Consider the following 24,772-nt stretch of genomic DNA (forward strand, 5'->3'; position numbering starts at 1 on the left):
CAGCACTCTGCATGCGCCAGATCGCCACACAGGCCAGCTTGCCTTCACCAGGAGGCCCTGGGCAATGACAGGATAGGAGCCCAACTGCTTGAGCCACATCCACTCCCCACAAAAGTATTCTTATAAACATGCTTTCACAATGTAGGAATTCTATCTTATAGGTAGACATTTGGAACAGAGAGTTTAAACTTCAAAGATTCAAATATGAAACATGTAGACTGAAATAGAAAACTTTTTAAAGTAAAAGATCACTACTGTTCCCTTGTAATCCAGAAACAATGTTTTGGAATTAACTTTATCATACAGATGTCATATAAAATTCTCATTCATAAAACTGTGCTCTTACTACATTATGCTCACAATTCCTTAATTTTTGTTCTCTAAGCAGAAGCTTTTCACAGATTCTTAAATTAGGGTCAGACTACTCCCATTACAAGACGAGCATTACAAGACAAGCAATGGACTACAGTCCAACCCTACAGAGGACATTAGGCGTTGTCATTTTAACACTATGCTCTGGCATAAAACCAGTACCATCCTAGGTCAGCCCACAGAGAACAGTAGGGGGCCTGCACAGAGACGTCCAAACTAGGACTGGGAACTTTGCAATAATGAGCAATGAAAAGCATCAATCCACGGGGTGACATGGATCCTGGGCCTTAACTACTGCCACAAAAATAAGGATAAAATCTTCCAGCTCAAAATGACAAGGATTAATTTAGATCAAGGTTTCTCAACCTTAGCACTACTGACATTGGGGCTGGAAAAATCTTTATTGGGGTGGGATGGGGTGGGAGGGAGTCCTGTGCATTGTAAAATGTTTATCAACATCCCTGGCCTCTACTCATTAGATGCCAGCAGAATCTCCCCACTTACGACAAAAATGTCTCCAGACATTGCCAAATGACAAAATTTCCCCAGTTGAGAGCCACCATGACTTAGATCACAGGAGAAACAATGGGACATATGGTAGCTGCTCAATAAAATATTAGTGCCCTCTCCTCCTTATCTACGGTATCTTATTTGAAATTCTCTATTTTTCCAATTAGAGAAAAATACCTCCCTGGCTTCCCTTTCCCAATCCCATGACAAAATCTAAAGAGAAACTAACACAAAATAATGGATTCTAATACGTTACATTTTTAATGCACAAAATTGTAGAAGACACCCTCAAAGGAGTCCTGAAAAGTAAAGTATTAACCCACTACCAATGACAAGAACCACATATAAGCAAAGAAGAAATCTTGGGCAATCATTCCATTCAATGGATGGGGCTGTACTGTGAGGAAAGAAGTGGTCAAGAGAGAGAGGAAAAAAAAATCACTTTCAGGATAGGGGTAGGAAAGATTTATGCCTGCTTTAGCTAAGAAAAGGAACTTCAAGTGATGAAAGAAATTCCCACTTGGGAGCAGATGTGGCTCAAGCAGTTGAGCACCTGCTTCCCATGAGAGGGTCCCAGGTTCAGTCCAGGTGCCTCCTAAAAACAAAAAAAAACAAACAACAAGCAAACAAACGAAAAAACCAACTCAAGGTAGCCAATGTGGCTCAGTGGTTGCACATCAGCTTTCCACATACAAGGTCTGGGGTTCAATCCCCAGCCCCATTACCTCAAAAAATATTAAATAAAATTTTAAAAATTCCCACTTGACATTTTTTTTCAGCTATAAGCAATTAATATTTATTAATTTTGAAACAAAATTGTAATGGGGTTTTGATATATCACATCCAATCACAAAGTACTACAAAGAGGTTTCATCTGTCTTTCTTTTCTTCATTGGAATACTTCCTAATATAGTTCACCTCTAGTAGTTACTAGTAAGCACTGAAAAAAAGTGTTAAATCAGTCATTCAATTCAATGAAAATAATTAGGATGCCCAAATTCTAAAGGCTGCAGAAAACTGTTTGCCTTTAAAATGTGCTTAGACTGTAACTCTACAGGTGCACATCACCTGCATGTGAGGCCTCAGAACAGGACACCCACACACACTCTCAGGATGTTACACCCAGCACCCAGCTCCCCAGACGGGTACTCACGTCGGCGCTGGGCCAGAGCTCCTTAATCACACTCTCAATCCTGTTGACCACCTCCATCCGCATCTTCTCCTCCTCTGGTCTTGGAGACATGTATTCATAAAAATCACTGATTTCTTCATGCAGACTGAAGGAAAAAAAAGAAAAGTTACAATAGGCAGGGTCACACTAATGAGAAACCAATAAATAATCTTATCTAATTAAGCCTAAGAAATTCAGCTGATCTTATACTAATAGATATTTACCTTAATTTTAATGTTACAACTCATCCTAAGCTCAAATGGGAATGTACAGAATTTAATCAAAAAGGCCAAAATAATTAAACAAAACAAATTCCAAGAAGTATTGGTGAAAGTATATGGGAGTCTTCACAATGTTTAGCATCTCCCTGTCCAGAACACTTGCTGGGTACTGATGACTTAAAATAAATAAGCAAGACCCAGCCCTTGCCTTTATGTTTTCAACCCAATGGACACAAACACAAGAAGATACTGAATCCAGGTGACATGGGCAGGGTCCCTGGGAGAGACTTAATTACTCTTACCTCTCTAATCCATTCCTCACAGTGAACAAAACAGTATGGTTTTCATAATGTTTACTCAGTGAACTAAGTGTCCAATGACCATCAGAAAAGTCTTCACAAGGGCTGGCAGATCAAGGCTCCATGAAGGAGCTAACCATGTGCAAAAGGCTTTGAGTTAAGATACACCGAAAGGAAGCACTGCATGGCTGTGGCAGAGGAAAGAATGGGAGACACACCTGGGGAAAGGCAAGATATGAACAACGGGGTGTTTTGAACGATTAGCTAAGAAGTTCAGACTTTACATAGTTCCACAGGAAATACTTAATGTTTCTGAGATGGCCTTAAGACTGAGTTTTTAAAAATTCAGCATTTTAATAAGATTAATCTGGCAACTGTGCAAACAGTGGATTGGCAGAGAAACAAGACTGGATGCAGGGAGCACAGTTCATAAATTACAGCAACTGTAAAGGGACCAGATGAAGAGCTAGACAAGGATGGTGGCAGGAAAGGAATGGGCTCCAGAAGCAACACACACGTGCACACACAGCATGCACACACACACACACACACATAGCTATGTGGCAGAGCCTGATAAACTAAAGAAAGAGAGAGGAAGATTAAAGATGTTTTCAAGGGCTAAAGCCTGAGAGGCTGGAGGAATTACTGAACAGGATGAAGGAAAAAACTTAGGCTGGGTAATAAGCTGAGGACAACATCAGAGCTCACAGATCATAGGACCTCACAGTCTATTACAACTGATAGATCAGCAGAAAGGTACTGGTGGAAATGGTTGCCAAGTACCATAGGGGTATGACGGGCAGAGGGGCTTAGATGGGGGGGAAAGCAAGGCATGGCTAGGAAGGTCAGGGATGTATTAACAGAGCTTTGAAGGAAGAATGTGTCTACACTCGGTGCATTTAGATCCAGGAAGCTGGAAACACTGGGAGACCAAAAATGGTTTTGAAGGGGAAAAAAAGTCTAAGCCCCAACTTCCACTTTTGCTACACAGAACTGATAACTTTTAAAATGTAACTGATTGATGAAAAATCTCTGGTTCTTCTGATGTTTTATTTTTTGACCAAGAGTCAAAAAACTTGTTCTGGACCCAGGCTCTGCCTGTGGGGAGCTGTGTTCCTTTCAGCAAGTGATTGGAGCCTCCCGGCCACAAGCACAACGCATAGATGACAAGTCTAATATGACCAGGAGGAAACATCGGTAAAGTTTCTGTATTTTAAAAAAGGTGCGATACACAAATAATTTAGGCCTAAACAGAGACATGAAAATGTTTTGCCCCAAGGAAAGCTCTACCACAGAAATGATAGCCTTTCAAAATTATATGAATTTTGTGATGCTCTTTATGAAAGGAAAAAAAAAGTCAAGAATGGCCCTTAAGGGCTCAATTTCTTTGGCTATCAAAAGGGAAGAACTCCTGCTTCCCAGCCTGTCAGGTGGGCCGCCCTGGGGGTCGATGACAGTCCTTTAGGAGCTTCCATACCCTCCAACACAGAGGCACACTGAAGCCTCCCTGAGGCGCCACAGGCGAGGCGGGCAGACGACTCCCCCACTGGCCCTCTGCTCAGCGCTGTCCCTGCCGCTCACCTAAACTGCGTCCTGAGGACACCTGGGTAGCCCGCAGCATGCCTAATGCCACCTCCACATGAAGGTGAGGCTTCCCAGTTTCCATGACTGGTATCCAAAGCCCACAGAGTCCCCTGTATTTATCAACTTCATGTTCATGTGGAGACATTGATGAGTTCTATTCAGTTACTGTCAAAACCAAGCATACTTCCCTCCCCCAAAAAAATTCTTTTAAAAATTAATATCCAATTTTGACAAGGATATATGGAAAGAGCACACACAGGTCCTCTTCGCATGTGCGAAAATATAAATTAGTATAATTTTTCTGGTTGTACTAATAAATGATAAATCATAGTTCTATAAATACATATTTTTAAAATTCTCCTCTCGGGACGCGGACCTGGCCCAGTGGTTAGGGCGTCTGTCTACCACATGGGAGGTCCACGGTTCAAACCCCGGGCCTCCTTGACCCGTGTGGAGCTGGCCCACGCGCAGTGCTGAGGCGCGCAAGGAGTGCCATGCCACGCAGGGGTGTCCCCCACGTAGGGGAGCCCCACGCGCAAGGAGTGCACCCCATAAGGAGAGCCGCCCAGCGCGAAAAAAGTGCAGCCTGCCCAGGAATGGCGCCGCACACACGGAGAGCTGACGCAGCAAGATGACACAACAAAAAGAGACACAATTTCCCGGTGCCGCCTGATAATGCAAGCGGACGCAGAAGAACACACAGCAAATAGACAAAGAGAGCAGTCAACGGCGGGGGAGGGGGGAAGGCGAAAGGAATAAACAGAAATAAACCTTTGGGAAAAAAAAGATATGTTAAGTTTAAAAGGAAAAGCACTAACAATATGTTTAGCATGATCCTTTTTGTGCACAATGTGTTTCTATTTGCATTAAGTGTTTTCTAGAAGGAGAACTGTTAACAGCAATTACTTCAGGGAGGGGGACTTTTTCCCAGAGGAGGGTACAGCAGGAGAATTAGGAAGATCTTTTTTTTTTTAATTTTTAAAAGATTTATTTATTTATTTAATTCCCCCCCCTCCCCGGTTGTCTGTTCTCTGTGTCTGTTTGCTGCGTCTTGTTTCTTTGTCCGCTTCTGTTGTCGTTGTCAGCGGCACGGGAAGTGTGGGCGGCGCCATCCCTGGGCAGGCTGCACTTTCTTTCGCGCTGGGCGGCTTTCCTCACGGGCACACTCCTTGCGCGTGGGGCTCCCCTACGCGGGGACACCCCTGCGTGGCAGGGCACTCCTTGCACGCATCAGCACTGCGCGTGGGCCAGCTCCACACGGGTCAGGGAGGCCCGGGGTTTGAACCAAGGACCTCCCATGTGGTAAGCGGACGCCCTAACCACTGGGCCAAGTCCGTTTCCCCAGGAAGATCTTAACCTTTTATTTCATGTCTTTCTATACTATCACTAGCACTAGCATGTATTTGTCTATTTTAAGGGAAATTATCTATTTGATGGGATTTGTTGTCTTCTTTATATATTTCCATATGAAAAATTAAAATATTTTTAACCTCTCTATACACATACTTGTGTGTGTATAAATATAAATAAATATATATATATATATATTCCTTTCCTCTCTAGGACAAGGGTCTATATACCAACCATACTGCTAACAGTGATTTAATTTGGGAAGTGAAAAATTTGGGAGAGGGAATTCTGTTTTTAAAAATGTATACATCTATATAGTCTACCTTAAAATGTGTGTGTGTGTATTACATGTAAAACAATAATTTTGTACCACGGAAAAACAGTCGTCAAAGCAAACTAACACACGAAGGAGAAAGACTCGAAGCACTCTAATATTAATCTGGCCTTGCAGACCAAAAGGTTACACACTTTGCAACTGGGAAACCTGAGAATTTCTAAAAGGAACTAGGTGGATGGCCTGTAAGCCACCTGGGGACAGAGAGCCATTTTTTGGAAAGTTCTGCATGCCCAAAGCACAGTGTGCAGTTTCTGTTAGTATGTGACTCGTCCTTTCTAAAGATTTACATACTTAGATATGTGTGCGTATCCAAGACAAATTTCTGGAAGAATACATAAAAAACTGTTGGCAGTGGTTTCCTCAGAAAAGCGAACTAGGTGTGAGGTGACGGGTTTACATCTTTTTGTATTGTTTGTTCTTTTTCAAACTCACAGATACACCAAGAGAAGTCACAGCAAGCCCTCAGGCAAGCATAGTGCAGTTTGAGTGACTTCTTCAGGAATGGATTCTAGAATCCATTTTTACAAAGAAACTGTCACATACACATCTGTGCCAGCTAGACATCTCTACCTAGATCACACCTCAAACAAAATCTGAGTTCAAAATGAAAGTCCTCATCTTTCTCCCAAACCTACTCCTCCTTGTACTTCCACTTTGAGTCACTGTTTCCCCAAATGAGAACTTCAGCACCCCCCTTGGTTCATCCTTCCTCATGCCTCTGAAACCAAAAGGTTTCCAAAGTCTATCCATTCTACAGAAAATAAGTATCTTCCAAATCAGACCCCAGCCCTCCATATGTCCTCCTGGAGCCTTGCAGCTCTAGTCCCTTCATCTCTCAGTAGGACACGGCATCAGCCTCCAAACTGGTCTCAGAGCCACTGTCTCTCCAGGCCATCTTCCACATGACCACCAGGGTCCCCTTTCCAAACTCCTATCAGAGCATCCCACGCCTTCTACCCTCCCTGCTGACCCCTCTCCCCAGTGCAGCCTCAGAGAGCGCGGCCCTGAGCACTCCAGGCCTTTGCAGAAATCATGCCCTTCCTCACATTTGCAGGCCTGGTGCCCAAAACACCTCTTGACCTTCAGGAGCTCAGATACCAGACCACCTCCTCTGTAAAATTCCCAGAAGTAGAAGCACTGCACAGAAGTACAGTGCTGCTGTACGACTCGGGTCCTCCCTCTTGGAAGGCAGTTAATCATGGTGAGTGATTACTGTACCTGCTGACAGGTGCCTTCACTCAGACTGTCCCAAAGCAAGAAGCCTGCCCAGTTCAGCCCACACCTCAGACCTAGTGCTCAGCACAGAGAAGTGTTTCTTTAGAAAAAGACCCTCAGTTAACATGTACATTTAGCCACACCCATGTCCACATGGTCATAAAAGCAAGCTTATTCAAGGTCAAATACATAATAAAAAGGGGAAATGGCAAAGACAAATGAGTTTATATGGCTAAGAGTTTTCAAAAAGAGTCGGGAGGTCATCAGAGGGGTCACACTTACCCACACCTCAGCAGGACCCCAGAAAAAGCCAAAGTAGATACAATCCTAGGTACTGGTTCTGCTGAAGGCTACAGAGACCCACAGAGGATATGATCATGGCAGACGGATCTGGAGCTCTGTGCCTACTTTGGAATTTGTGCTCGTGAGTGTGATGGAGCTGGACTCAGATGTGACCTTTCTACACATGCCTCTTCTGTCACTTTTACTGAACCTGTGGTTGGCACTAGGGATGGTGTATACTCAGGGGACTTGAATCTCTAGACTGCCCATGTGCCAGCTGTGCCCTGAAACTCAGCAGAGTTGCAACTCCTACCCTCTGATTCACTGGACTTAACCCAGGTCAGCTAACAGGGAGAGGTGATGATGGTCAACCACACCAGAGAATCAAGAGTGCCTACAGGGAAATGGACTTGGCCCAGTGGTTAGGGCATCCGTCTACCACATGGGAGGTCCACGGTTCAAACCCCGGGCCTCCTTGACCCGTGTGGAGCTGGTCCATGCGCAGTGCTGATGCGCGCAAGGGGTGCCCTGCCACGCAGGGGTGTCCCCTGCGTAAAGGTGTCCCCCGCGTAGGGGAGCCCCACACACAAGGAGTGCTCCCGTAAGGAAAGCCGCCCAGCACGAAAGAAAGTGCAGCCTGCCCAGGAATGGTGCCGCCAACACTTCCCGTGCCACGCTGACGACAACAGAAGCAGACAAAGAAACAAGACGCAGCAAATAGACACAGAGAACAGACAACCGGGGGGGGGGGGGGGCGGCAATTAAATAAATAAATAAATCTTAAAAAAAAAAAAAAGAGTGCCTACAACTGCAAGCAGAAGAATTGCATACATCATCCATGTGGAAGCTAAGCCCCCTCTTGATCTAGAGGTGGAGTGGACATCACCATCCCAGGGTCCACAGAATGGAGCAATAAAATATGAATTAGAGTGGACTTACTGATATTCTACTATAAAACCTATTGTGACTAGTAACAGAAGAAACTGTAGAGCACTGAGATGGAGAAAGTGGCCACAGTAGTTGCTGAGGGCAGGGAGAGGGAAGAAGAGATGTCATGTGGGGCCATTTTTGGGACCTTGAATTGTCCTAAATGATATTGCAGGGTCAGATGGTGGACTTTATATATCCTGCCACAACCCACTGAATGTACTAGGGAAGAGTGTGAACTACAGGGTAAACTATCATTCATGTGGTGCAGCAGTGTTCCAAAATGTGTTCACCGAGTGGTATGAGTGTGCCACAATGATGGGGGAGGTTGTTGGTGTAGGAGGAGAGGAGTGGGCAGGTCAGGTGTATACGGGAACCTCTTATGTTTTTTCTTTAAAGGTTTTATATTTACTTAAGTTTTCTCCCCTTCTCCCTCCCCCGCCACGTCCATTCACTGTGTGTTCTTCTGTGTCCACTGCATTCTTATCAGCAGCACTGGGAATCTGTGTCACTTTTTATAGAGTCATCTTGCTGCGTCAGTTCTCTGTGTGTGCGGTGCCACTCCTGCGCAGGCTGATCCTTTTTCGTGCAGGGCAGCTCTTCTTGTGGGGTGTGCTCCTTGTGCATGGGGCTCCCTTACGTGGAGGCCCCTACATGGCATGACACTCCTTGCACGCATCAGCACTGCATGTGGGCTGCTCACCACACGGGTCAGGAGGCCCTGGGTTTGAACTCTGGACTTCCCATATGGTAGGCAGATGCTCTATCAGTTGAGCTACATCTGCTTCCCTCTTATGTTTTTTAATGTAACATTTTTTGAGATGTATATATCTTCAAAAAAAAACAATTTACAAAAATGATGGGGGTGGGGGGGTGGGGAGTGGTTTATATGGGAACATCTTATGTTTTTTAATGTAACATTTTTTGTGATCTATTAATTTTAATAAATAATTAACTAAAAAAAAAAACAAAAATGAGATTATATTCCTTAAAATGAACTCTGTAGCAGGATCCAAGGAAATGGACACTCTCATACCTTGTGAGCAGAAAGGAGAGCAATGTGGCCCAACTGAAGGTGCCCTTTGAAGACTCAATTCCACCTCTCAGAATGTAGCCTAGGAAATAAGTCTGCATGTGCCTAAAGATATGGCCATGAGAAAATATCTACAATGAATATGTAATTTTTTTAAAAGTCAAAGGGACTTTTCCGCACTACCCACAATGGGGTCCATACAGCATTGTCCTGGGTTCCCATTGTAACTTAAAGGGAAACTTAAAACAATGTCCAGAGCCCTTGATGTCCTCAAATTCCTTGCAGCAGGAACCCACTTAGGTGGCATCAACCTTGACCTCCAAATGGAACAGTACATATACAAAAGGAAAAGTGATGGCACCTATGTCATAAGGCTGAAGAGGACCTGGGAGAAGCTTCTGCTGGCGGCTTGTATAATTGGTGCCACTGAAAATCCTGCTGATGTCAGTGTCATATCCTCCAGGAATACTGGCCAGCAGCTGTGCTGAAGTTTGCTGCCACCACTGGAGCTACCCCTACTGCCAGGAGCTTCTCTTCTGGAACCTTCACCAACCAGATCCAGGCAGCCTTCCAGAGCCACGTCTCCTGGTGGTGACCAATTCCAGGGCTGACCGCCAGCCTCTCATAGAGGCATCCTATGTCAACCTGCCCACCAGGGCCCTGTGTAACACAGACTCTCCTCTGGGCTACGTGGACATGGCCATCCTGTGCAACAACAAGGTGATTTTGTGATTTAGGTCAGAGCTCTAGAAGCAGCTGGGCCTCCCTGTGCACACTGTTAGAGCTTGGAACTGAGGCCACTGGCTGGCCAGTGAGCTCTCAAGTGTAGGTAGTGTGCTACATGATGGGCAAGTTTTTCACTAACACCACAAGGGTCTCTGATCCAATGAGTAGAGTTTGATAGTAATCCTTGCCACAAGTATAATTTTAATATATAGGGGAGGAGCCCTGGAGAAAGACTGAAATGTTTGAACAATGACCAAAAAAAAGTCAAATGGTAGAAACAGTTCAAGAATCAAATACCCTATTAACATCTTTATAAAGTCTGCACAATGTTTCTCATTTTCTACAGTATTAAGGATACAATGAGGTTACTTAAAAAAGGCTATGCCTATCTAAATAGGAAGATCTCTAGTATGAAAACTGAAAGGAAAAAGTTCTCCCCCCTTTCCATCTGTAAGTAGGCAGGAAAACTGATCCACACCTCCCAAAATTCTCACAATACCCTATTAAAAAAAAAAAAAAAAAAAGAGCGAGAGAGAAAATACAGATGACATAAAATTTAGAAGGAAAAAAGAAAAAGCCCACATATCTTATTTTTGCAAACTCTGTAGGCATTTAAAAACTGTTACTCATAGTCAAGGAATGTCATATTTGTTATGCTGATCTCTCTTTGATTAGGACAAATTGCAGAGAAGGGACATCTGTCTGTGTGTCCTAGATTATAAAATCTTCATATTTCTTTCTTTAAGAGGTGTTCATACCTGCCTTTCTAGGAATCAGAGCATTCCCTTTAAATATCATCACTGCTGCTATTCAATGTAAGAACTGCAGTTGTATTAGGCCAAAGTTTCAGAAAGGTAAGTTTTTCCTTTGATTTCTCTCCGTCCCTTACCTCTTTTACTGCTAGAAAGACATAATGAAAACTGACTTTCCCCCAAGTCTCATACTTTTGCCACCCAACTATTTTCAACCAATCACAAGAAAAAGAAGAGTAAAGAAAAAGAAATTGCTACCTGTGAGTGCTTACTGAATTCTAGTCACTAATGCTTTCCCTGTGAGTAAGAATTCTCCTCTTCCCCATCATTCTTAGTAGATCTAACCAAATTTGGGTAAAGTTGGGAAATCTAAACAGGAATGGTTGATAGTATTCCCCAACTGAGATCAAATATCCTGAACCCGAAGCTTATTTATTCCCCAAATGGGAGGCACTCAAATATTTGCTGAGTGAAAAAACAAACGTGACTGAACTTATCTACAGGGTCCAAATGCCAGTAAGAACAGCTCATTCTTCATAAGTTTCCTACCTTAAATATAATAATGAAATATGGGTATTTAAACTCATACAAATCTAATACCAAACTTTATTATTAAATTTGTTATTTTGGGTGGAGGGGCTAATGTTTAAGAACAAACAGGCAATGAATGCTCTGTCCACATTACCTGCTTTTTTTTTTTTAAAGATTGATTCCCCCCCCCCCCCCCCCCCACTGTTTGCGCTTGCTATCTGCTTGTCTTCTTTTTTAGGAGGCAGGGAAAACCGAACCTGGGGTCTGCCATGTGGGAGGGAGGCGCCTAATTGCTTGAGCCACCTCCGCTCCCCACGTAACCTGCTTTTAACCTCTTTCCCTGTGTACTCTTTCTTCCGCCCCTGTGTACTGTTAAATGAAGCAGGGGTACCTCACTCCCAAGGACCTTGACCTGTGAAACTCCAGATATCCAAAACACACTGGAGGTGATTATTTGCTTAATAAATATTTTTATTAAATATAGCAAGCTCCCAATGCTTATTTAAAATAATTTAACTATTAACAGTGATTAGCTTGGGTAATAGAACTAGAGACAAGGCTAATTGGAAAAAGGTTTTCACATTTTGTTTTTATTTCTGTGCTATTGAGATTGTTTGGTTAAGTGCTGGTATTATTTACATAATCTTAAAAATAAAAACAAACCATTGGCAAAGATTTCATTTACACATATACAAAAACATAATGTATATAAAACTAGGTTTATTTCCTGAGATCCTACACTTTTTCAAAATTAACAACATAAATTCTAAAAGAAATATGTAGATTTAGAGCTGTTTGGGGAAACACACAGGAAAAACAAAAAACAAAAAATTACCTATAGTCCCACCCTTTAATAACAGCAAACATATGGTGCTGACTATGTACAGAAACAAGCACTCATCAAATACTTGAAGCAAACTGCTTGACTTCAAATGCCATTTTAGAGTCAGTGGAAAAAGAATCTATATTATGGTCACTTTGTAGGTAATCTGATATTATAAAAATGAATTTTTAATAATTGCATATTATTAAATATACCATATTTAATATACCATAATTTACTCTACCAATTCCTTACTGTTGGACATTTAGATTTCTTCCAATTCTTCACCATTATAATCAACATTATCATGCCTACCTCTGCACATAAATCTGTAACCAACTCTAACTTTTATCTTAGAACAAATTCTTAGAAGTGGAATCTCTGAGAAAAGAGTATGAATGATTCCAACTTTTGAAAAACACTCCCAAAATACCCTCTACCAGAATGGGTACTGATAAAGTCTCCCAAGAAAATGTACCAGGGTCTTCCCCAACCTCCACACTAGAGGAAAGTATTTTGTTTAAGGTTGGGAATGTTTTCGGTATTTATTTGACATTTGTATTTCTTCTTTTCCAACTCATTTCAATAAACTGTATGAAAGAATTGAGCTGGAATTAAATCTCTGCATCACCACTTTTGGGTACGCCTGGATAAGTGCTTTATCATTCCAAGCTTCAATTTCCTCTCCTGTAAAATGTGGATAATGAGAGTAACTATCTCGGAGGGTTTCTGTAGGGATTAAAGAAGAATATGGAAAGGGCTCAGCACAGGATTTACTGTTTACTTAGCATATAGCAAACCTTCAGTAAATATTAGCTATCATTAATTTTTTTTTTTCCTCTCCCTTTCCCCCCCCATTGTCTGTTCTCTGTGTCCATTCACTTTGTGTCCTTCTGTGTCTGCTTACATTCCTGTCATGCAGCACCGGGAAACCATGTCACTTTTTTTTTTGTTGCATCATCTTGCTGCATCAGCTTTCTGTGTGTGTAGCACCACTCCTGGGAGGGGTGCGCGTTATTTGCGTGGGGCGGCTCTCCTTGTGGGGCACACTTCATGCGAATGGGGCACCCCTATGCAGCAGACACCCGTGTGACACGGCACTCCTTGCACATGGCAGCACTGCACATGGGCCAGCTCACTACACAGATCAGGATGCCCTGGGTATAGAACCCTGGACCCTCCATATGGTAGGCAGACGCTCTATCAGTTGAGCCACAACCACTTCCCTTATTATTATTAACAAATATTTACTGAATGCCTACAAAGTGTTAGGCACTGTACTAGATACTAAGATACTATACAAAACATCCTGAAGCTTGAAGACAACTGGGAATTGACTGCTATACTCCTTTCCTTCTTATTTTTTTGTGTTGAAGTATTTTCTTATTGGTTCATTAGCTGTCTCCATATATTATGGCTTTTGACATACACAGGTAGCAAATATGATTTCCCCAATTTCTTTCCATTTTAAGTTTTTTCAATATATGTAAATTATTTTATTATCTTGATGGCCTCATAACAATAAATCTTTGCCTAAAAGGGAAAAACAACCAAGGTAAGCAAATGTAACTGCAAGAAGAAATGGCAACTCACAGCCAACTTCAACATAGGGATAATGCATTAGGGAGTTAATGTTGGAGAAGGTGGTAACCTGAAGGGCCCAGGCCCGCCTAAAAGAAGAGGCTGCCACTTAGCAATGGCCAACTGTTGCCATGTAGGCATGCAAGCTCAATATTGTCAGTGCTTGCCATTTTTCAGGAAAAGCTAGAAATCCAGACTTGTAGGTAAAACTTTGATTTTAAAATTCTGGCACAATTTTAAAAAGATAAATAAAGCAACACAGAATACAATAGGTCTGCAGGCCTGATCCAGCCACAAGGCCGTCAGTCTGAAATCTCTGCTTTTAGGTTTCCATTTGCTATCTGTTTCAAAGGCTTTTTTTTTTTTTTTTTTACCTTGGGATTAGAAAAATATTTGGCTATATTTTCTTTTTAATTTAATTTCGTTTTCTTGTTCCTATTTAATTATCGCTTATTCATTTGGAATTTAACTGAATATGGAGAAAGATTTAAGGATTTAACTCCCCCCCCCCCAATATTTAATCAAGTGCCCAGCACTCTCTCATCTCTTTTTCCATCCTTTCTCTTAATCAAGTACACAGACTCTTCCATCCTTCTCTCAATGACTGAACATACATTTGCTATTCCAATCTAATCAAAGGCCTATCCCCTGCTCCCCTGGTTAATTCTACTGTCCTACCCCTTTTCCTTAGGGAACAGGAGTTCCTGCCATACCATTCCATGTGATTCTGGAGGTCCTAGAGAGAAAAGAGCAAGAATTGGTGGCCCCTGGTCCGTGCAGTCCCTGTGGCCATGGTCAAGATGAACACAAGGACCCCACATAGTGTCTTTCCTAGGACTTCACATATTGACATTAAGGAGGGCCAACTCTCTGCTTCCATCAGCAACCATATCTCCCTTCCCTCTAGCTGCACAAAGGAAGCCCATCAGCAAAAGGAGAGGACTGAGCCAACCCTGAGAAAGAATTAAAGCCATATGAGCCAAGAGTCCCTGAGGCAAGAAGGACCCCCTGGGCATCCCAGATACATGAAAAAATAAATGCCTTTGGGTTTAGCTTAAGCCAGTATGATTGAGGTCCTTTCCTTTGAACTTGGAAGACTACTGATTCACGCAAACTACTCTGATTATATATTAAGCTCAGGAATAGTTGGGTCAGATCTACTGCTATTTCTGTGTATTCAGGGGCTCAAATTACCCTTTCAAATTCTTGTAGAAGTCTGTAATAGTCAACAGAACAAAACTAATCGTCCCTCAAACTCATCTTTCATTTTCAAAATCTTCTTGGCTCTTCTTGTCTGTTTATTCTTCCAGGGGACTTTAGAGTCATTTTAACAAGCCACCCTCCCCCACTCCACTCCACCCCCAAAAAAACCACTTCATTAAATATTTTATTTGAATGACATTAATTAACAAATCATTGTGCTGACTTCATCTTCAAGGCTTTTATGCCTCCTATTATAAAGTTTATTTTCTTCGTATTTCAGGCTTTATTTATAAATCATTGTGGGGGAAGCTGTTGTACTGCTGAGTGAAATCTTTTCCCCTTTTTTTAAATTACATTCTCTGTTATGTAAGACTTCTATATATTTCTTTTATAACCAACCAACCAATTTTCTTGCCCTGCTGCTTAGGCTAGAATTACTAAGCTAAGGTTAAATAATACTGTTGAGAGCAGGCATCCTTGTCTTGTTTCTGATTTAACAGTACTCTCCAGTGCTTCACATAATGTTGTATATTGCCTTGAAAGTGTCACTCTTTGTTATGTAAGGAAGTATCTGCATATTCCCAGTTTACTAAAGTTATAGTCTTTCCTTTTTAAAAGATAAATTTTATTTAAGGCTTCACTCAAGAAAGTCACTTTCCACAAAAATCTATTCTCGTTTTTGCCACAACGAAGTAACACAGCAACTTCTTCCTAACATGATAAAAATAAAGATTAATATTACTAAACTAAAAGCTACAACTCTAACTATATGGTTTCTCCCAAAATAAATTTCACAAACAAGCCAATAATACTGTAGCAGCAGCAAAAATGTTTAAAGCCAAAAAGAAACCCACTACCCTAATAATTTTTTTTCATATTCCCAACTAGATAAATTCCTTAATCCAATAAACAGTAAAGAAAACAAAATTTATCTGACATTTTCATTGTGCAGCCGACCAAAAGAACACGGGGAAGCGGACTTGGCCAAATAGATAGCGCATCCACCTACCACATGCGAGGTCCGCAGTTCAAATCCTGGTCCTCCCTGACCAGTGTGGAGCTGGCCCATTCATAGTGCTGATGGACACAAGGAGTGCCGTGCCACGCAGGGGTGTCCCGCACATAGGGAAGCCCCACGCACAAGGAGTATGCCCCGTAAGGACAGCCGAAAAGAAAGAAAGTGCAGCCTGCCCAAGAATGGTGCCGCACACACAGAAAGCTGACACAAGAAGGACGCAACAAAAAGAAACAGTGATTCCTGGTGCTGCTGATAAGGATAGAAGCAGTCACAGAAGAACACACAGTGAATGGACACAGAGAGCAGATAATGAGGCGGGGCGGGGGGGGGGGGGGAAATGAAGGGGAGAGAAATAAAAAAAAAATCTTTATAAAAAAAAGAACACAGGAAGACATTTTCTGGATTTGCATAAAATTTAAAACACTGAATATTTCCTATAATTCTGTGATTATAAAAATTCTCTGACTCCGTACTGTGTTGCATCATGTTAATTCTCTTAAATTTAATTTACTTAAAATACTATGTCTCCACTACTACTTAATCTCTCTAAAAATCTGCTGTCTCTAGATTTTACTAGCAAATACATCTAACTTTGATGCCCCATGAAGTTCTTCTATACTGAATACGTCTACACTGGGCAAAACAGCACTTTTATAAAAACAATACTTACTCAGCAACCTTGTAAAGACTTTCCACTAAATTGATCCTTATCCCTGAAAATAGTGAGAGATCCTTGGTACTTATGGCCTCTGGAAAAAAAGACATTTACTAAATAGGCTATTAATTTTTTTTTTTAATGTTTTTGAAAGACACTGTAAAGTCTGATCATTTTAAAGAGGCCTTGTAACAAGAAAACAATGCCTCATTTAGCCTTTACTAATAGAAAATACAAGTATTGCAAAACTTTCCTCTACATATACTAAACTTTTGATAATGATTTTTAAAATGCTATATTGGTATACCAGACACAATTTGAAGCCCTCTTTTTGTTTTTATAACTTAAGAGTCCTTGTCATGCACACCTGTAACTTTTCAGTTTCATGCAGAGCATGAGAACAGCTCAGGGTCTGAATCTGGCCTCTGCTGTCCCTGCTATCAACTTATTCTTACTACGTCATTCTGACTTCCTTTCCTTCTTTCAGCTCTATTCAGCTTAATATGGACACTAGAAGGAAGTAAACTCACTGAGCACCTAATGATTTCCCCAAAAGAATGAAGTTCACAGTTTGGGTGCTGGGGTTGGAGAGATATTGATGTGACCAGAGTGCCTTCTACACTTCATTAGCTGTATTTTGGAGAAAGTTTGCCTTGACAAAGCATGTAACTTCTGAATAGTTCTTCATATTTTTCAAAGAGCTCTTGATTATTATCTAACTCAATTCTGTGAGGTAAGTCAGAGAAGTCACTTTCTAATTCATTTATTTTTAATAGAGAATAATTGATTTCTTTAAGATCACAGAGATAATCAACAGGAGAACCAAATCTGAAAAACAGGTTTCTTCACTTGCACAAGACAACCATAAGAGAACAGAGGCAAAACTATTTTCAAATCCTGGCTAAGACTTTTCTAGACAAGTGACCATTCAAATTGTTACCAACTTTCCACAGATTCAGTCCTGAGATCTGTAAAACAGGGACATTAATGCCCAACCCACTGGCATTGATACACTTTGGGGTCTTTCTTGACCCTACGGACTTCACTGCCACGGGGTGAGCTCACATATTCACCAGGGCAAGGAAAGGGTGAGATGGGTCACTTCTCTAAGACCAGTCAACCACAACAGCTTAACAGAGTAGCCACAGGCCACATCCCATACTTTTTGGACCTTTCTTCACTCCTTCTGATCACCTGTATTCCCACAAACACTAGGGAAGACAAAAGGCAATGACCATGCAGAACACAATCAGACCTCAGTGCAATTCCTCAATCCTTGCTACATCTAATGCACACCCTATCTGAGATTCCAGAATTGCTACTCTGAGCTACTACTACTCTCCAGCAACTTGACTCCCTTAGCCCTTGACTCCATGCCTGGATCAAAAAACTAACTTCAAAGTATTTCAACAACTAACTCAAGTTCCACCCACCTCAAACATTGAATAATTCCTCTAGGTCAGAGGTGAGGCAACAACTCCCATAAGCCAAATCCAGACTGCTGCCTATTTCTGTACGTTCCATGAGCTAAGAATGGTTTTACACTTTTTAATTATTGAAAAAAAAATCAAAAGAATATTTTATGACACATAAAAATTGTATGAAATTCAAATTACACTGTATGTAAAGTCTTATTAGAATAGAGTCATGCTCATTCCTTTATATACTGTTGACAGCTGCTTTGGGATGTAACAACAGCAGAGTTGAGTAGTAAAGACAGAGACCATATAGCACACAAAGCTTAAAATATATGTACTCTTCTATTAAAAACATAAATAAATAAAATATCAAAAAAATTTTTTAAAAGAAAAGAAATTATTTACTATCTTTTCAAAAATAGTTTGCCAATCCTTCCTCTTTACATAGACTCCACAATGTATCCAAGAGTAATTTGGTAGATCAAGTATACCAAGCTACATTATGTACTTCTGTATATTGCCTTATACATTATTTAGGGAGTAAAGAAATCCACTAGAATTAGATGTATACCTTTTAGAAATACTATAGTAAAAACTGTCCCCTCAACATCCTCCAGAGTCCAATCCCAGAGCTAGAGTAAACTTGTTACAGATAAAAAATAAAAAAATTTTAAAAAGACTGTGTTAACTTCTAAGTGCTTAGTTACACATTAAAACTTAGCTAACAAAAAGATTTGACCAGATATCTTACCAATGATTAGGAACTGCCAATAAGCACATGAAAAGATGCTCAGCATTAGGAAATGCAAATCAAAAACCATGATGACATAACACTTCACATCTACAAGGATGGCTATAAGTTAAATTTTTTAAAAAAGGAAATTAACAAGTTTTAGTAAAGATGCATATTTTGCCAGTAGAAATATAAAATGGTGCATGTATAGTCACTGTAGATATGTTTCGGAGTTCCTCAGTAAGTTAAACATACAATTACCATATGACCCAGCAATTCCACTCCTAGATATATTTACATTTATATTTATATTTATATTTACCCATGAGAACTGAAAATGTCAACACAAAAACTTAAGCACAAATGTTCATAGGAACTCTGTTCACAACAGAAAACAGTTAAAAGATGGAAAGATCCCAAACATCCACCAAAAGATGAATGAATAAACAAACTGTGGTATACTTATTCAATGGAATATTATTCAGTCATTAAAAAGAGTGAAGTACTGATACATATTACAACATGGATGAACCATGAAAATATTATGCTAAGTGAAAGAAGCCAGACACAAAAGGTCACATATTGTATGATTCCATTTATATGAAATATCCAGGTTACACATATTCATAGAGACAGAAAACAGATTAGCAGCTGCTAGTGACTGGAGGGGGGCAGGGTGAGGGGAGTTGGAGGGAAATAGGGAGTGTCTGCTTAGCAGATACAGGGTTTCCATTTGGGGGTGATGAAAAGGTTCTAGAACTAGATAGTGATGATTGGCTTTCCAATATTGCAAATGTACAAAATGCCACTGAATTATACTCTTTAACATGGTTACAATAAGGGGAGTGGATGTAGCTCAGTGGTGGAGCACCTGCTTCCCATGTACAAGGTCCTCAGTTTATTCTCTGGTACCTCCAAAAAAAAAGGTTATAATAATATATTTTATATATATAAACGGTTACTATGGAAAAATGTGCACTCTTAACACTGTAATGAAAATAACTTAAGCTAACCCTGGGTATCTGCAAAAAGTGTCTTGTGCAGAACTTACTGAAAAACACTGTTTAGAGTCAGAATTAAAAGTTAAATCTAGACAAAAATGCTTTGCTCATTCCCTCTACTCTCACACTCACATGATGCCAGAGAGGAGCCACAAAGCCTCCACAAGATTCTTATGCAAATCACTAAGTCACAAGAAAACTTGCACTTGAAATACAATCTAGGACTAATTAAATTTTATTTTGTTTCCACATTCAGCAGTAGAGATTTTTACTTTTTCTAGTATGTTCTCATCATGTCAAACACTGACCTTGTCACAGCAAAGCTAATCGTGTACATAAGCACTATGAGTCTGTGCTACCCAATAGCCAGTGACTTCCCCTTTCTTTCAGCTGGCAGAGCCCTTTTCCTCTGACAGACTGAAAACATTAGATTTGGATGTTTCTGCTATAACACCATCACTGGAAATCCTCATTTTCTGCAAGATCCATTTATCAGGAAAAAAAAGGATTAAGGGTAGATCATATAAAATCTAAAAAAATTAACCATTAAGTAGTGCTTATAAATACAGACAACACTATTCGTTGCTAATGGATGTAAACATGCATAGAAGAATAAAAACATGGATGGAAAGACATATCTGCTTTGCTGAAAAGTTATACTATTCCTTAGATAAAAAAAGAAAGGAAAGAAGAAAGGGAGAGAGGAGAAAAAGGAACTCAAATTTGTTAAATCCAGATGGTAGGTACTCTGAGGTTCATCACCCATTCCACAAGTCTAAAATAGTTAATAATAATGAAATAACTTTTTCTTCCCCTCCCTCGCCCTGCTGCTTTTGCTGTCTGTGTCCATTCCCTGTGTGATCTTCTGTACCTATTTCTCTTTTGTCTTCTCATCTTTCTCCTCTAGGATTCACTGGGATTCGATCCTGGGGACCTCTGACATGGAAAGAGGTTCCCTGTCAATTGCACCACCTCAGTTCCTGGTCTCTGCTATACATCACCTTGACTTTCTCCTTCGTTTCTTTTTTGTTGTGTCATCATCTTGCTGCATGACTCACTTGCGCAGGAACTCAGCTTGCTACGCGGGCACTGGCTCACCACGCAGGCACTCGGCTCACCACGCAGGCACTCAGCTCACCGCACAGGCACTCGGTTCACCACGTGGGCACTCAGCTCGCCGCATGGGAACCCACATGGGCACTCAGCTCGCAGTGCTGGCACTCAGCTCACCACGTGGGCACTTGGCTAACCACATAGGCACTCAGCTCACCACGTGGGCACTGGATCGCTACACAGGCACGCTTTCTCTCCTTTTTCACCAGGAGGCCCCGGGGATCAAACCCGGGTCCTCCCATATTGTAGGCAGAGGCCTTATCACTTGAGCCATATCTGCTTCCCCATTAATTCTTTTTTAATTTTTAAAACATGAATGAACATGAATGAACCTTAAAAATATATGTTAAGTGAAAGAAGCCAGTCACAAAGGATCACATATTGTCTGATTCCATTCATATGAAATGTCCAGAATAGGCAACTCCACAGAAAAACAGCTTGGGGAGAAATGTGAAGAGACTGCTAATGAATACAGGGTTTCTGTTCAAGGTGGCAAAATTTTTCTAAAATTGATTTGGTGATGCCTGCACAACTACGAATATACTAAAAGCCACCAGAATGGTGAACTTTAAGTGGGTGAATTGTATTATACGTGAAATATATCTCAATAAAGCTGTTATTTAAAAAAGGGGGAAATAAAGACAAAAAAAAAAAGTAATATGAGAGAACCAAAAAAGGGGGGGGGTATAGGAGAACCTGCATTTACAGCTGCCAAGCAGACTGTGCTTAAACATCCACCTGCATGCAACACAAAACAAAACAAGAATGGGAAACTCTGTAAGTTAATTCAAGAACAGAATTCTTGAACATCAGAACATCAGAGGAATGAATGATTTATACAAACCCAAAACATAACAACTTGACATTTTAGTTAGCATGTGTACCAAGTTAAAAGGCAAATTCTGTTACCCTTTAAAACACAGAAAACACTTGCAGAAAACAATACATTAGGACACAAAGGGGATCTAGGGACCCCACAGTCACCACTGATAAAACACATTAAAAGATTTTAAGGTAAGAACAATCTAAGTTCCAATAACTTCTCCACGTTACTCCATGAATCCACACCTGCCAATCTCAATTTCCTCCTGAGCACCGGTGGTTTCATACCATACTCTTCCAGCATTCATACAATGTTAAAAGCAAAAACAAAAAAACAACAAAAAAACCTTTTCACCATGAACTTCCTTGTCAATGAGCACATACATCTTTAAATATGGCTGATCACTAGAGAGCCTTATATCGTTTTACACAAAGTTACATAGAATCAATCTCTTGGCAGATTCTTCTTCATCATAAGACACAAACACCCATTTCCAGAACTGATGAATCCCTCACCTTATCTAGTTCCTGTACAGGTGATCTTCTGGCTAAGGACAGAAGCCAATTTCCTAGTGATCAATGGTGTGCCAAGTACATTATAACCTCACTTTAGATTAAAAAGTGATCAGAATGATGAGAAAAATTAAAACACTAAGGCATGAATGAAACTTCAAAGTAGAATGATAACTAACACTCACATATACCTCAAAACACACACACACATCAACAAACCCATGAGGTGAAAATCTCATAACCACCATACCAAGACCAAAAACAAGTAAAATGATAAAACCCAATCTAAATGGGGAGAAGAGAGGTTCCAAAGCACGAGAAAAGGGACTTCATTCACTGTTAACCTTCACAATCTTTCTGACACCATATAAGAAGAAATCCAGCCATCTTATTTTGAGGAAGACAGATTCAAAAACTAGATAAGTAAGGACTTCGTATAAGTATGCTTCTAGTGCTTTATTTACAATAGAAAATAAAAAGCAACTTAAACGTCCAACAAAAGGAGAATGTTTAAGTAAACCTTAGTACATTCATACAGGAAAACATATTTACTTAAAAATAAATGCTGCCTGTGTAGACTATGTGAACACACAGAAAAGACCATGTAAAATATGAAAATTGGTGGAAGCATTAAGACCTTTCATCTTGACTTAAAAATTACAAAAAAAAAAAAAAAGGAATCTTTTACAATGACACAAATACCAAGAGTTTATGGAGACTAATAAATAGTTGATGTTTTATAATAAAGAGGCTCTCTGAGGGAAGCGGGAAGTGCTCTAGCAATTGGGCTCCTGTCTACCATATAAGAGGTTGAGGGTTTGATTCCCAGGGCCTCCTGGTGAAGGTGAGCTGGCCCAAAAGGGGTGCTGGTGCAGCAAGATGATGCAACAAAAAGAGACACAGAAGAGAAGACAATAAGAGACACAGTAGACCAGGGAGCTGAGTGGCACAAGAGACTGAACACCTCTCTCTCACTCCAGAAGGTCCCAGGATCAGCTCCCAGTGCTGCCTAAAGGGAAGACAAGCAGACACAGAAGAACACACAGTGAATGGACAAAAAGAGCAGTTGGCGAGCCCAAAACAATGGGGGAGTGGGGGTGGGAATAAATAAATAAATAAATCTTTTGTTTTTTAAAAGAGGTTCTTTAAAATTCTTGACATTTTTGGGTTATTTTATAGTCACATTGATCAAACATTTAATAAAAATTGAATATACAACCTAAAGTTTTTAACACTGGTTACAAAACGCAAGTACCAAAGAAAATGTAGAACACATCAAATTAAGTTTGTTCTTGATAACTCTTGAAGGTCTGACACAATTATTCTAGTTACCACTAACTGTTAAACATCTCCACATTTTTACTAAAACGTCTCCAAGTCAAAACCAACATCCCGGCACTGGGTACCTAGACACTGAGGCTGTGCCATGGTCTACCCAAAACACCTCTCATATTGGACATACACTCTGCTAGTGTCTTGATGCAAATATTTACAAGTTCAGTGAAGCCCAGCAAATTTTCCTGAGTCCTCCCCTCTCCTCCATCCCTTCTGCAGGACAGGCTAGCTGGGGCATCTGCTAACTTTAAATATTCATCCCCAGTGACACCAGCACATGTGCACAAGGAGGCTGAAGAATGTTCACTGCAGCACTGCCATAAGATAAACAAGAAGCAACCTTAGTGTCCATCAATAGGGAAATGGCTATAAAAAATTATCAATTCTGCATAGTACTTAAAGCAACAAGAAAAACTTTCTAAGATATATTATGTGAAAAAAGAAGGTTGCAGAACAAAGTAAATACTATAACACTGTTTATATAAAACATTTACAAAATAATATGTATTTTCTTTGGCTCATCTACCTGATAGGAAAAGGTCTGAAAGAGCCACCCACAGGACACAGGAAACAACCGCTACCTTAAGAGCTGGGACCAGGAATGGTGGTCATATGAGACTTCTGCCTTTTGTGAAATATTTTAGGTTTTTACAAGAATATATCGGGAAGCAGATGTGGCTCAAGTGACAAGTTCCCGCCTACCACATAGGAGATCCAGGTTTGGTTCCCGGTGCCTCCTGGAAAAGACAGGCAAGACAGCAAGCTGATGCAACGGGCTGGCCTGGTGAGTTGACACATCAAGATGACACAGTGAGATGATGTAACCAACAGAGAGAGTGAGGAAGCACAATGAGACACAAGGAAGCAGGGAGTGAAGGTGGCTCTGGCGATCCGGCGTCTCCCTCCCACATGGGAGGTCCCAGGTTTGGTTTCTGATGCTTTCCAGAAAGAGAAGACCAGCACACAACAAACAGACACAGCAAACGCAAACAATGAGGGGGTGGGTAAAAATAAAATAAATCTTAAAAAAAAAAAAAGTATATCCATACCTTACTTATATAATAAAAATGTAACTTAAAAAAAAAATCTCTGGGAACAGATGTGGTTCAAGCAATTGTGCGCCTGCATTCACACATGGGAGGTCCCAGGTTCAGTTCTGGTGCCTCCTAAAAACAAAAACAAACAAAAGCAAACAAAACCAACTCAGGGGAGCAGATGATGTGGCTAGTGGTTGAGCACTGGCTTCC

The 24,772-nt window shown here is 40.7% G+C and overlaps 1 protein-coding gene and 1 non-coding gene across 2 annotated transcripts in view; one reads left to right on the forward strand and one right to left on the reverse strand.

Annotated features, from left to right (window-relative positions):
- The window catches only part of TENT4B (terminal nucleotidyltransferase 4B), a 54,705-nt gene that overhangs the window by 16,021 nt on the left and 13,912 nt on the right, over positions 1-24,772 (reverse strand). The window contains exon 2 of the mRNA XM_058280043.2: positions 2,036-2,159. Coding sequence (XP_058136026.1) covers positions 2,036-2,159 — 124 coding nt within the window. The remainder of the gene's footprint in view (positions 1-2,035; positions 2,160-24,772) is intronic.
- Positions 10,069-10,222, forward strand: LOC111760570 (small nucleolar RNA SNORA62/SNORA6 family). The gene has a single exon (XR_002794219.1). It is a non-coding gene; the product is annotated as a small nucleolar RNA SNORA62/SNORA6 family (small nucleolar RNA).

This window comes from Dasypus novemcinctus, chromosome 18 (genome assembly GCF_030445035.2).
Source record: "Dasypus novemcinctus isolate mDasNov1 chromosome 18, mDasNov1.1.hap2, whole genome shotgun sequence".
Taxonomy (NCBI): domain Eukaryota; kingdom Metazoa; phylum Chordata; class Mammalia; order Cingulata; family Dasypodidae; genus Dasypus; species Dasypus novemcinctus.